The 13541-nt window shown below is 50.7% G+C and overlaps 1 protein-coding gene across 1 annotated transcript in view; it reads right to left on the reverse strand.

The window, feature by feature from the left end:
- Positions 1-13541, reverse strand: part of NCAM1 (neural cell adhesion molecule 1) — a 140255-nt gene that overhangs the window by 50977 nt on the left and 75737 nt on the right. Inside the window, exons 12-17 of the mRNA XM_015421985.1 lie at positions 10772-10922; positions 9185-9369; positions 7976-8072; positions 6073-6243; positions 4602-4733; positions 2693-2707 (exon numbers count right to left, since the gene is read on the reverse strand). Coding sequence (XP_015277471.1) covers positions 2693-2707; positions 4602-4733; positions 6073-6243; positions 7976-8072; positions 9185-9369; positions 10772-10922 — 751 coding nt within the window. The remainder of the gene's footprint in view (positions 1-2692; positions 2708-4601; positions 4734-6072; positions 6244-7975; positions 8073-9184; positions 9370-10771; positions 10923-13541) is intronic.

Here is a 13541-nt window from a genome sequence, read left to right on the forward strand (position 1 = left end):
ACTTGGCTGCGTTGGACGGCCACTTTGTTGGGCAAATGACCCTCCAGCAGCCGGCTAGCTTAAAAAGCCTCCAGTGAGTTCCCCTATAGCCTCATTAATAGGTGTGTGTGTGTGGGTGTGTAGTTTATATGCCCAAATGACGATGCAGAGCAGGGGTCATTTCCTGCAGGAGCGCACGGGAGCGGAGCTCCGGCAGTAAAGAGCCCAGGAGGCGGGCACATGCAACAAGCTCCACCCCCTGCTCCCAGCAGCCCTCAGTCAGAGCAAGAAGCAGCCAGGTAAGTTGCAGAGCCCCCCCCCCCCGGGGCTCCCAGTCCAAAACAGCCCAGCGGCACCTTTAAGACCAAGTTTTAATTCAGGTACAAGCTCTCCCTCCTCTGTGAGGACAGATCTGCACATCCCCCCCCCCAATAGCTAGCAATCCAAAACAGTCCAGTGGAGCCTGAGTGGTGGGTATTGCCTTCTGACACACTTCTGGTGATGTCAGGGGGTGTGGCACATGCAAATAAGTTATGCTAATGAGTTATGCTAATGAGCTCTACAAAATGACCCCTGGTGCAGAGGATCCACTGAAACTCAGGCCACATAAATTGGCCACTGAAAATGAAAGCCATGCATTTATTAGAATCTTTGTATCTTCCCAAAGGAGGCCCAATGGGCACTTAGCCATGATGGTCAAAGGGCACTTTCACCGGTAACAGTATGCTCAGGTCAAACAGCTGCTTGATCCTTGCTGTTTTCCAAAAGCTTTGCTCTGCGCCTGGCCTTACCAGCTACCAAGGGCACCAACTTGAAGTTACAGCGTCGCTGCAGGAATGTGGTGCAATGCCTGAAGATTTTACCATAGAGCGGTAGCCTCGTGGAAAATGTAGACTGGCCAGTTTTCTCAGGGCCATCTTTCACTGAGTGTGCCTGTGACTCTTCCATAGACTGGCAGCCTCATGAAAGTCCTAGACTGGCCAGAGTTTTGTCATGGTAGTTTGGCACTGGGGGGGGGGAGTTACAGTTTGAGGGACAGGAGCAGCCCTTGGAGGTGACCCGGTTTCCAAAAGCCCTGAGTGTGAGTTGCATGTAGTGGATCTGGACTTCCATGGAACTTAGCCTGACGGACAGCTCGATATAAAACCTGACTGTACCCCGATAAGAAACGGTTCCCAAGTCTTCCTTCCTTCCTTCCTCCCTCCCTATTTTGAAATTTGGAAGCAAAAAAACCCCAAAACTCCTTTAATACTAAATTGAACAATGGTGTGAAAAGCAACAAGCGATTTTCATTTAGTGGGCTGTTTCTTCCCACTTTTCATTTCAATGTTTATGCCAGGGTCTAAGATAGAATTAAAAAGAAAATTTAAAAATGTCTTTCCCCCACTTTACTCACACCTGCTTAAGTGCTGTTATTTTCTTCTGTATTGACAACAGAAAGAGCCTTTTCACTATAAAACAGGAGGTGGCGATGAGAGGTACCTCTCACCACTAGGCTGGATGGTGTCTGTCTAGGTTCTTTCAGAACTGGCTTTTCTTCTTCTGGGATTAGTGATAAAATGTGGCATTATTTTTTTTGCCAGAGGATGTCATGACGGCCACAGGAATAAACAGCTCGAAAAGGGAAGATTAGATAGATTCATGGAGGATAAATTTGGCAAAGGCTAATGGCCCTGGCAACTGAGGGGCACCTTCACATTTAGAGGCAGTAAACCTCTGAATCCCAGAGCCAGGAGGCAACATCAGGGGAAGGCTGAGGCCTCTATTTCCTGTTTGTTGGAACTCCAGAGGAATTGGTTCACCACTGTTTGAGACAGGATGCTGGACTAGACGGACTCCTGGACTGATCCAGCAGGGCTCTTCGGTGGTTCTTGTTAGGGGAAGGCCTTGTTGCTGTACCCTGTTGCTGGCCATCCAGAGGAACTGGCTGGCCACTGTGTGAGACAGGATGCTGGACTAGATGGACCATTGGTCTGATCCAGCAGGGCTCTTCTGAGGTATTCTTGTCAGGGGAAGGCCTCGGCCTCTGTGCCATGTTGCTGGCCATCCAGAGGAACTGGCTGGCCACTGTGTGAGACAGGATGCTGGATTAGATGGACCCTCACTGGTCTGATCCAGCAGGGCTCTTCTGATGTTCTTCTCAGGGGAGGGCCTCGGCCTTTATGCCCTGTTCTTGGCCATCCAGAGGAACTGGCTTGGCCACTATGTGAGATGGGATGCTGGGCTAGACAGCCATTGTTCTGATCCAGCGGGGCTCTTCTTCTGTTCTTATGGGACATCTGAATCCACTACTGGGACGCGGAGTGGGACTGGGCCAGTGAAAAGCCTTGGACGGCTCAAGGCAGCCCGTGGGCCAAAAGCTGCTGCCCCTGCCACTGGGAGGTCACTGCAAGTGAATTAGGCATCCATGCAGAAACAAACAAGACTGCATGCTTTGGAAGTGCGGAAGAAGGAGGCATCAGCCTCTCAGACAAGTTCTACAAACAACAATGTTAACTGGGAAACAGAACAGCTACTCTAGAGTCAGTATTATTAGGAGATGCACGAGTTTACCAGCTACTCCTTTCCCCCTGAGAACAAGAAGGAAAGTAGGACAGAAAGAAAAAAAAAAACCAAACAAACCAGAGATAAACTAAGTTAAACAAAGGTCTAGATCTACCTTCAATGTTAGGGGGGAAAGCACTCCAAGGAAAAGAAATTCAGAAGCACTTACGTGGTGGCGGAGTGCCTGCGGTTCCCCATGGTTGGAACATGGATGAAAAGAAAAGACACAGACACACACCCCAAAAAAAGAAAAGATGTAACAGAGATGAAAAAAAGAGGCGATAGAACAAGGCGCTGGAAATTTAAAACAAGCAAGCAAGCGAGTGAGTGTCACACTCGGCCAGACTTTCCAGGGAGGCAGGTAGCAAGATCTGATTTCCAGACTTTCCAGAGCAGGGTAGGCACTAGTGACAGTGTCTTATTGGAGCACTGAAAAGGAACACCAAAGCTAGTTGCGTTGCAATCATAAGCCACCCAATTTATGCTGAGGGAAACTTGGGAGGGTGGGGAACGAACAGCGGCACCCTCTTACTTATGCTGAAATGCCCCAAGTACAGAGAGAATGCCGCTGCACTGAACAGATCAGGAGAAGAGGCAAGGCTTTCTGCTTGCTTTTTTCCAGGCACAAAATACTACGCAGAGAAAATACCAGGTCAATGTAATCAAAACGGGGCAGAAGGAAGACCAGACAAACACGAGGAGGGTGGCAAAGGCCCAGGGCAAGCTGGGAAAGATTCAGGACAGCCGGGCGCAAAATCAAGACTGACTTTCCTCACTTTGGATGCAACACAGTCACATATAATTGCACATCGTTTGATTTCTACCAGAAAGGTAATTTCAGAGGGTAGCTACGTTGGTCTGCCAGAGAAAGCTAGATTCAAGTCCAGCACCACCCTAGAGACCAACAAGATTCTGGGAGTATAGGCTCTTGAGAGTCAACACTCCCTTCATCAGATACAAGTAGGTATGGAGATCCCACCTTCAGACTGGGGACCTCCATTCCTGATCGTATTCGGTGGAAGGAGCTCTGACTCTTGAAAGCTTCTGCCCCAGAAATCTTATTGGTTTCTAAGGTGCTACTGGACTCGAATCTACCAAGAAGTTATAAACCAAGCAGGACTAGCGACAAGTCTTCACCACTCCCCATGTGAGGAAAGAAGGTGGAGGATAAAACACTCCAGGCATGAGAGAAGCATGCCCCGTCTACACTTCCTTGGGAGGCAGGAAGGTATCAAAATCCCCATTGAGACCTGCTCCCAATTTTTTACTCCGTGCTTCGCCCATCGATGGAGAGAGGCTGGCAGCCCACAAACAATATCAGGAACACTTAAGCGGGAGCCGTCATAGAGCTCAAGCCCCCTGCCACATTCCTCCTGGGCAGCAGACACACTGCAATGGGAGGTTGGTTGGGACAACTTGCCATTTTCCCGCCAGTGTAGATAAAGTCCTCTTGCCCAGTCCAGCAACATTCACAGGGACAATTCTAACGTCTTTATTTGCACATGGGGGAAACTGACTTTGAAGGGGAATGGTCAGGTTGGATTGTCCAGGCGATGTGAAAGCCTTGCGACACCGAAATCAGGTCCGTGCCTGAGTGTAAGTACTGAAGAAACTCAGTGTTTGAGCCCGCATTTCGCACAGAGGAAGCCAGGCTGTCCCTCTGCTTCCTTTGTCTGCTGGCAATCTTACCCCTGCCCCCCATTAGAGCCATAGCCGTGCCTCTGCCACACATGGTTACCCCCACCCACCAACTCACAAGGAGGCCCATATCACTTGGACTCAACAGAGACACAGGGACTGCTTTTTCAAAGGCAGCGAAAGCCAGGAGATTGCAGGACTTTTGCTTCTGTAACTGGCGGCCAGCGGGAGAGGCAGAGAGGAAAAATGGCCCTTGGAACAGCTGGGTGACTGTTATGGCCCAGCAAGAGGAAAGAAGGCGGGAGAGACGTTTTCAAAAGGGCACATAGTGCAACCTTCGAGCGGAACAGGCTCCATCCTTGCATGGCAGGGATGCTGTGGAGAGGCAGGGAAAGGGGAAAAAAGGAAGGCAGAGATGGGCAAGCAGCTTTTTTACTTACGAACTGGTTGTGTCTTGAATTCTGAGACGGCGCTGATCTCACCCATGCCTTTGCCGTTAACAGCAGACAGTCGGATGGCGTAGGTGGTCTCCGGCTTCAGGCCCAAGACAGTGATCACGCCTTCCATGTTGGCTGTTCCAGAAAGGAAGGACACAGAGTAGGAACAGTGAATCTGTCATCAGAAACACTTCATTCTATGCTCACCGACATGGTTTATAGGTATACACAGGAATGGAACTAGGAGCACGGGCCGAGGGGGGTTGCTGGGGGTCCCACTATGCTGCTCTCAAAACAACAGTGAAAGCTTCATTTCCAAGTCCTGCTGGCAGTCCCACTATGCTGCTCTCAAAACAACAGAGTGGAAAGCTTCATTTCCCAGTCCTGCTGGTACAAAGACTTGTACCCTGAATGATCTAACAGTAACCTATGAATAGGCTGGCACTTATACAGTGGCCCCGTTCACACAGCGAATTTGCTGCGGGAGAGCCACGATCAAATGGCGGAGTTTCCGGCCGCGATCACACAGCAACATCTGGCAAGTGGGGCGCACCCGTGGCCAACCGCCAAAAATGCGGTGTTAAAAAATACCTGGTCAAAGGTAGTAGCAACCGGTTTGCCATGGGTTGCCACAGAATGCATCAGTGTGATCGCGCCGGCGTGCCGCTTTTCCCTCCGGCCCCTTGTTGACACGGAGGGAAGGTACCACTGCATGCCGCCGACGTATGGGATCGCATTATGACGCATTAAATCGCGTCGCCGCAAATAGCCTCCCCCCCCCGCGTTATCCGGCCTGTGTGACCGGGGCCATAGCTATATGCCTGGAGTAGGCTACTGCAAGGTGCTCTGCATGGGGCTGCCCTTGAAGAGTGTCCAGTAGCTACAATTGGTATAAAATGCTGCAGAAAGAATTCTAACTGAAGAGGGTCGTAGGGACCATATATCACTCCAGTCTTATTTCGCCTACACTGGCTCCCAATTTGCTTCTGGGCCCAGTTCAACATGCTGATATGGGGAGTTGACCTGGTCTCCAGCACTCCAAAGGCCAGATCTTCCCATACAATATAGTGGCATTTTCAAATTTAAAGGAAAAAGAGATGCCCCACTGACAGATGTTTATGGGGGCAGCTTATCCTCACTCCCCCTCCATTCCTGGCCTCCTGGAACCCCAAAACACTCCCAAACATCTGGGTGATACATTTTCATTACTCCCAGAATTTCAGGAGTGTTTTGAGTAATTTGGGATATCCCACCTCAAAGTCGTGAATTCCAGGTATATTTTTGGGTTGGGAATATCCTGCCATGTAGTCCTGCCCTCCCTTACTGGCCCTTCCAACAGATGGGGTTAGAAACCAAAAGTTGTCATTAGCCATTGAGGAAAACATTTCTGAACGCAAATCCCCACCCTCACTCCAGAGCTGACAACGTCTTCACACTTCGTCCCCCAAGCAATGCCTGGTTCTCCGCTCCCTACCTTCCTTGGCGTCGTACATCTTGCCGTGCCAGTCTTCTTCCCCCAGGGCTCTCCACTCCGCCCGGTACCGGAGAATGGGCACCCCACCCGTGGCCTCTGGTTCATCAAACTCAACCTGAGCTGTGCTGGAGTAGGGCTCCACTCTGTCGATGGAAGGCGCGGATGGCGTATCTGAGGCAGACAGAAAAAGCGGGGGGGGGGAATCAGTGATGCAGGATGACGGCTCGGAAGCTCCATAACTTCCTTGTGTGGAGGTGAGAGACACTTGTAGGGGAAGCCACAGTAAAGCAGAGCTGTGGGAGCTCATGTCCTTCCAAAAGAGCACTGACTTCGGAAGAGGTGGCCATGTGAGGGATGGGTGAGAGACCTATGTTTATCCTGCCTCATTATTGGCCATATGACAGATTGGTCTTAGCAGGCCGTGTGGCGTAACCATCCCACCTGAGGAACTTCCAGGTTGAGTGTGGTTATTTGGGGAAGCCATTCAGGGACCTGCCTTTCAGCGGGTCCCGGCTGTCGAACACAGTGCCTCATCTCAGCACATTCTGTGGATAAAGTCACCTGCACACTGGAACCCTTTAAGAAATCAAGTGTGTCCTGCTGGATCAGACCAGTGAGGGTCCATCTAGTCCAGCATCCTGTCTTGCACGGCAGCCAACCATTTCCTCCGGAGGGCTGACAACAGGACATAGAGGCCAAGGCCTCCATAAGAACATATGAAGAGCCCTGCTGGATCAGACCAGTGAGGGTCCATCTAGTCCAGCATCTTGTCTCACACAGTGGCCAACCAGTTCCTCTAGAAGGCCAACAACTGGGCGTAGAGGCCAAGACCTTCACATGATGTTGCGTTTCTTTCTGGTGCAGCCTTTTCTCCATAGCCACAGCCTCCTCCATGGTTCTGCTTGGCTTTGGGCCATGGCTCCAGAGAAGCAAAGTCTCTTTGCAAGGGCCATGGCTCCAGAGAAGCAAAGTCTCCCCTGCGACATGGAGCCAGGTGGCACATCATCCTCTCCAAAAATACAAATTCCACAGAGATGGCCACACTGGGTTTTTTTTTGTGTGTGTGTGTGACTGGTGCCGCTGTTTGACAGAAAGGACAGCTACATTGAAAAACTGGTGGGAGAACTTGACAAGTTTCCAGGATGCTCGGTTGCTGGCCTGAATGTCCGCATTCCCTGACAAAGGAAATGGCTGAATTAGCATTCCTGGACACGTCTGATCATATTAACCAAGAGCTTAGCATTAAATTGCTCTACATTGCTAAGCAGTCTGTGGTATTACCAATTATAACTTACGTGAACGAGCACCAACCTTATTAGGATACTTCTGTGTTTTGCAGAGAAATGTCACAAACCAGGCCTTTTACCCGATGGTTCACATGTTCCTTTCTTTCCTCCCTCTGGCTATAAGAATGTCCCTGGCTGAGATCTCCCTTCCTGCATCTGACCAATTGAGCCCAAGGGCACAGAAGTTTGTGCTGCGACAGACATGCGCGTTTCTAAGGAGTCAGACGCGGATGCCTTTGTTTCTGGCTCTCCAAAGAGGCACCCCTGGCCATGCACATTCTTCTTGGCTCACTCCCTGCAGGAAACTCAGACGGGCAGATTCACTTTCAAGCCTCTACAACACAACAAGGAGATTTCTAATCCCAATTCAAGAGCAGGTGGGCACATTAACCATTCAGGACTACGGGACATTTTTTGATCAGTTAAGCTGCGACGGGAAAGCTGCAGAGAGCTTCCAAAGCACCCAGGGTAGGGTCTTTGGGAATTCTGAGTGATTTACCAGGGAAATACAGAAATCTGTGCGACCCAAATCAAGGGAGAGCCACTAACCAGAGCAGTGACTTTTATTTAAAACACGTGAACATTTGTAGTCTCTTGAAGCCACCTGGGTAACTCACCTGCTTGAACAAGAATGAATTCTGAGGACTCCTGGCCGATCCGGTTGACCGCTGTGCAGTTGTAGTTCCCAAAATCATTCTCTGAATCCGGGGTCACCTGCAAAGGGCAACTGGGTGAGGCATCAGAGGGGAGCGGGTCTGCTGCTGCCTTAAGCTCACAGGGATTTTAGACGAGGGAGTTTCCTGGGAACCCCACGCTACAATTGGTCAGGGCAACTTAGAGGTATGATTTGGGGCAGTGATGATGGGCTTAACTCTATCCTCATTGTTTCTGGCTAATACTGTGTGGCCTGCATGGACGCAAAGTAGAAGAAGAGCTGGTTTCTATACTCCACTCTTCTTTCCCTTAAGGAGTCTCCAAGCAGCTGGCAATCCCCTTCCCTTCCCCTTAACAGGCACCCTGTGAGGCAGGTGGGGCTGAGGAGAGTTCTGGGAGAACGGTGACTGGCCCAAGGTCACCCACCGGGCTTCACGGAGAGGAGGAGTGGGGAATCAGACCTGGCTCTCCATACTGGAGTCTGCTGATCTTAACCACCACATCATGCTCCCACTGTGGACTCAAAGTAGTTTACTCATTGATAAGTAAAGGTAAAGGTTTCCCTTGCTTGAAAGCTAGTCGAATCCGACTCTAGGGGGCAATCTCCGTTTCCAAGCTGAAGAGCCAGCGCAGTCTGAAGACTTCTCCATGGTCATGTGGCCGGCATGACTAAACGCCGAGGTGCACGGAATGCTGTTACCTTCCCAACGAAGTGGTACCTATTTATCTACTTGCAATTTCTTGCTTTCGAACTGCTAGGCTGGCAGGAGCTGGGGCCAGAGACGGGAGCTCACTCCGTCATGCCGCACTAGGGTCTCGAACTGCCGAACTACAAACCTTCCGGTCTGCAGCTCGGGGTCTTAACCTCTGAGCCACTGTGGCCACTCATTGATACCCACATTAAAAACACAGAGCAGTGTACCCTCTAAGCTGAGTTAGTGTGAGCTAGGTCACAGCCTTTTAGCCTCCTGCTCACACATTTTTGTCTTCGCTCAGGAAGGAGGGCTACAGAGCAAACTAATTTATGCAGTAGCCAAATCTCTTACTCACAACTTTAATGCCAGTAGCTCACATTTTTGCACACAAGACTCCACAGCTTAGAGGAAGCATTGACTTAGAGGAAAAATACAGCCCCGCACATCCCGCCTTCTCACTCAGCCACAAGGCCTCACCTCCAGGTAACTGGCAGTCGGCGTATTATAGATCCTGATGTTGCTGTAGTTGGAACTGGGGAGCAGCTGCCCATCCCGGAACCACGAGATGACGGCACTGGGGTACGCAAACACCTCGCAGGTGATGTTCACCTGGTTGCCTTCCCAGGTGTAAACCGCAACAGGGCCTTGCAACTTCGGAGCATCTGGAATAGGAAGGGAGCCAGGTTTGGAACAAGCAAGAGAAAAGAGAGGACTTCTCCGAGGATGCTGTGAGCCTCGGACAGAGGTCTTTCACGTCACCTACCACCTGAGCCTTTTAATTGGAGATGCTGGGGATTGAACCTGGGTCCTTCTGCATGCCAAGCAGAGGCTCTTCCACTGAGCCATAGCCCCTCTTTACAGCTCTCCAGGGTCTCAGGCTGAGGTCTCTCCCATCACCTCCTGCCTGGTCCTTTTAACTGGAGATGCCAGGGATTGAACCTGAGTCCTTCTGCATGCCAAGCAGAGGCTCTGCCACTGAGCTATAGCCCCTCTTTACAGCTCTCCAGGGTCTCAGGTGGAGGTCTTTCCCATCACCTCCTGCCTGGTCCTTTCAACTGGAGATGCCGGGGATTGAACCTGAGTCCTTCTGCATGCCAAGCAGAGGCCCTGGCACTGAGCCATGGCCCCTCTTTACAGCTCTCCAGGGTCTCAGGCGGAGGTCTTTCCCATCACCTCCTGCCTGGTCCTTTCAACTGGAGATGCCGGGGATTGAACCTGAGTCCTTCTGCATGCCAAGCAGAGGCTCTGGCACTGAGCCATGGCCCCTCTTTACAGCTCTCCAGGGTCTCAGGTGGAGGTCTTCCCCATCACCTCCTGCCTGGTCCTTTCAACTGGAGATGCGGGGGGTTGAACGTGGGACCTTCTGCATGCCAAGCAGAGGCTCTTCCACTGAGCCACGGTCCCTCTCCTTTAACAGACATGAAGCCGCCTTGTACCGAACCGCACCCTTGATCCATCAAGGTCAGCGTTGTATTGTCTACCCAGGCGCTCAGTGTGGCTCTCCAGGGTCTTAGGAGGAGGTCTTTCCCCGTGCCTACTGCCAGATCCTTTCACTGGAAATGTCAGATATTGAACAAAGTCACAGCCCCCTCCCCTCCCCGACAATCTTGCTCTGTTGGACTTCTTTCATTTGACTAAAAATATATCACTGCACTGAAAATCCTGACATACATCTTCAAAGTATGCCTTCGGTCATCCAGGGTCTTAGGAGGAGGTCTTTCCCAGTGCCTACTGCCAGATCCTTTCACTAGAAATGTCAGATATTGAACCCGGGACTTCCTGTATGCCAAGCAGAGGCTCTTCCACAAAGCCACAGCCCCCCTCCCCTCCCCGAAAATCTTGCTCCGTTGGACTTCTTTCATTTGACTACAAAAATATATCATTGCACTGAAAATCCTTACATACATCTTCAAAGTATGCCTTCGGTCTCTTATCAAGCCCCCCCCCCCGGGAACCCGTTCACAAAAACTGTGGAGTTTGGGAAATGGACAGAAGTGGGAGAAGGCTTGAATGTCCCCGTAGTCGGCAACGGAGGGGTTGAAGGTCTAGTGTCTCTCCACTTACACTGAACTTCCAGGTACATGGCTTGGGAATCCTGCCCGATGGTGTTGCTTGCTATGCAGACGTACTCCCCGGCATCCGTGTACTGAATGTCCTTTAGTGTCAAAGAAGACACCCGTGCATGGCTGCGTACCACGATGCGCCCATCCTGGGTCTGGCAGGGAAAAGGAATGAGAGTCAGTAGGCGGGCTGCGGATGGGTCAAAACAAAGGTGGGTAGAGGGGGGGCAGGGGAGGGCAGGAAGCCAGGCCCAGAGGGCCTTTCAGGAGTCAGCTCCCGCCTCTCCCAGAGCCCAGAAGGCAAGCTGGATGGATCCCGGGGAAGCCGTGGTGCTCTCTTTGTTGGGCGAGGCACAAGCACGCATCCTACAGAGCGCCAGGAGGGTGGGCAGGGGGAGCTGAGAGGCTCTCTCACTGGTCAACTGGACCAGACGCCATGCTGTGCAGCCACAAGTATGTAAAGATCAACATGGGATCTTCGATCTAGATTGCCTGGCACAGCTGCTGCTGCGGGGTCAGAAAGGTCTGCTCCTCCTGAAAGTTATGTTATGTTATATTTTATTATATTGATTCTTTGTTTTATCTCTTTTATCTGTTTGATAAATTTTATGTGAGCCACCCTGAGCCTGCTCCAGCAGGGAGGGTAGGATATAAATTAAATCAGGGGTGTCAAACATGCGACTCGGGGGCCGGATTAGGCCCCCAGAGGGCTTCTTTCAGGCCCGCACTGGAACCGGCTGTCTTCTGCTGCTTCTTCCAGTTCTGCTGCTGCTGCGTCATCGTAGGTTTGCAGCTTACAGATACACACCTGAACAGCATGCTCAAGATTGTAACAGCACAGACATTTTAATGCAGTCATTCACAGCAAGAGGTGTCAGTTATCGGACACTGTTAAACAAACAAAATATTGCAAGAGTGCTGATGTTTTAAGCATGTTTTTATTTTGAGTTAAAAAAACCCCAACCCTTTGTGTTTGTGTCCTTTATAAAGTTTATATCTCCGCTACCTGGCATTACATTTTATGACACACATGACCCGGCCCAACAAGGTCTCATTTATGTCAGATCAGGCCCTCATAACAAATGAGTTCAGCACCCCTGAACTAAATAAACAAATAAAGGGACAGCCCCTATTCCCCTCCACTTGGGCCAACGTGGTTTGGAAGGAGTCCTTTGCTGGACAAGGCCACGGCTCCATCTAGTCCGGGACTTTGCTTGCAAACGCTGCCAGCGATGGATGCCAGGGAGCTCCTAGGAAGCCAATGACCCGTTTTTATCTCCAGCCTTCTGGTGCATCGGTATACAGAAGGCCCACTGAGGTCCTGATGGCTAACGCTGCTGGTGAAACTAGTCTCAGACCACTTGGAGGCAATGGCCCTGGTGGGCGTGAGCAGAAGGGAAAAGGGCTCTGGGGTGTCAATCTCTGCTGTCGGGGTGCGTGGGGCAATTTCAGGCCCCGTCTCTGTTAAATGTACAGAAGTCTCATGAACAAGAAATTGCTGCAAACGTGCACACAGTAAATAAATTACACAGAAGTAAATTGATCTTGAATAATGATGATTTTCATGAAGAATTCTTTATATTTTCAACAGGTGAACAGGTAGACAAGACGAACTTCTCGAGTGAAAGCTCGTTTCGAGTAGTCTTTCTCAAATGAGTACCAATGTTACATCCATGTGTATCAAATCCGACAATACAAGTCTTTGAATCAAACGATCTCCTTCACCCAGCTATATAGCTATGTCGGATTTGATACACATGGATGTAACATTGGTACTCATTTGAGAAAGACTACTCGAAACGAGCTTTCACTCGAGAAGTTCGTCTTTTCTACCTGTTCACCTGTTGAAAATATAAAGAATTCTTCATGAAAATCATCATTATTCAAGATCAATTTACTTCTGTGTAATTTATTTACTGTGTGCACGTTTGCAGCAATTTCTTGTTCATGAGTGTTACTATATTGCTGCTCCCGTTGGTCTCTATTCCAAATGTACAGAAGTGTCAGATAAAATAAAATCTTTCAAGAGGAACAATAATCCAGAACCAAAACATCTCAAGTCCATCATTGAAGAAACAACCAGTCTAGAAATGCAGAAGACTAGGAAACCACTCGGCTACGGAATCCAGCCTGCCTGTCACTTTGGTGCAGACGACCCTTCCCCAAATATTGTCAGCAAGACCATGAATGCGCCCCACGCAGGGCGGAAGGGCGCCCGGAAGCTGCCGACTCGGTCCCGATCCATCGTGCACAAACCCCAAACACCCCCTTGCAGCCTCCAAAGGAGTGCCCCAGCCAGGCACATCCCACACTCCACCCCGTGTCACTATCTGTTGCCCCAGAGATGGATGCAATAGGAAGAGGACTTGTGGGGGTGGGGGGTCCTCCACTGGCTGGAAGTGTGCCCGCACAGGGGCCTTGCAGGTCTGGTCCCTTGAAAACCAGCCCATGCTGCTTCTAGGTGTCCAGTCAAAGAACCATCGTGGGTATCTGTACCAGCATCTGATAGGAGGACATCTCAAGGCTGCCTCACCTGTGGCGGTTCTCTACGGGCGGGCTGGAAATCCGCGCACGAGCAGCTCTGCGTGCTCATTTTAGCACACACGGGAGAGGGAGAAGTTCTGCTGGCCTCGTCCTCCTAAGGCGTGAGCAGGAGGCGGGAGGCACGCACACCTCCATAAGCTTCAGAGGGTGGCCCTGATGGTCTGCAGCGGACGAGATTGATCCAAGTCCAGGAGGAAGACCACCAAGATTTCCAGGGCACACGTTTTCAA

This window comes from Gekko japonicus, unplaced genomic scaffold (assembly GCF_001447785.1).
Source record: "Gekko japonicus isolate JY-2015 unplaced genomic scaffold, Gekko_japonicus_V1.1 scaffold114, whole genome shotgun sequence".
NCBI classification, from domain to species: domain Eukaryota; kingdom Metazoa; phylum Chordata; class Lepidosauria; order Squamata; family Gekkonidae; genus Gekko; species Gekko japonicus.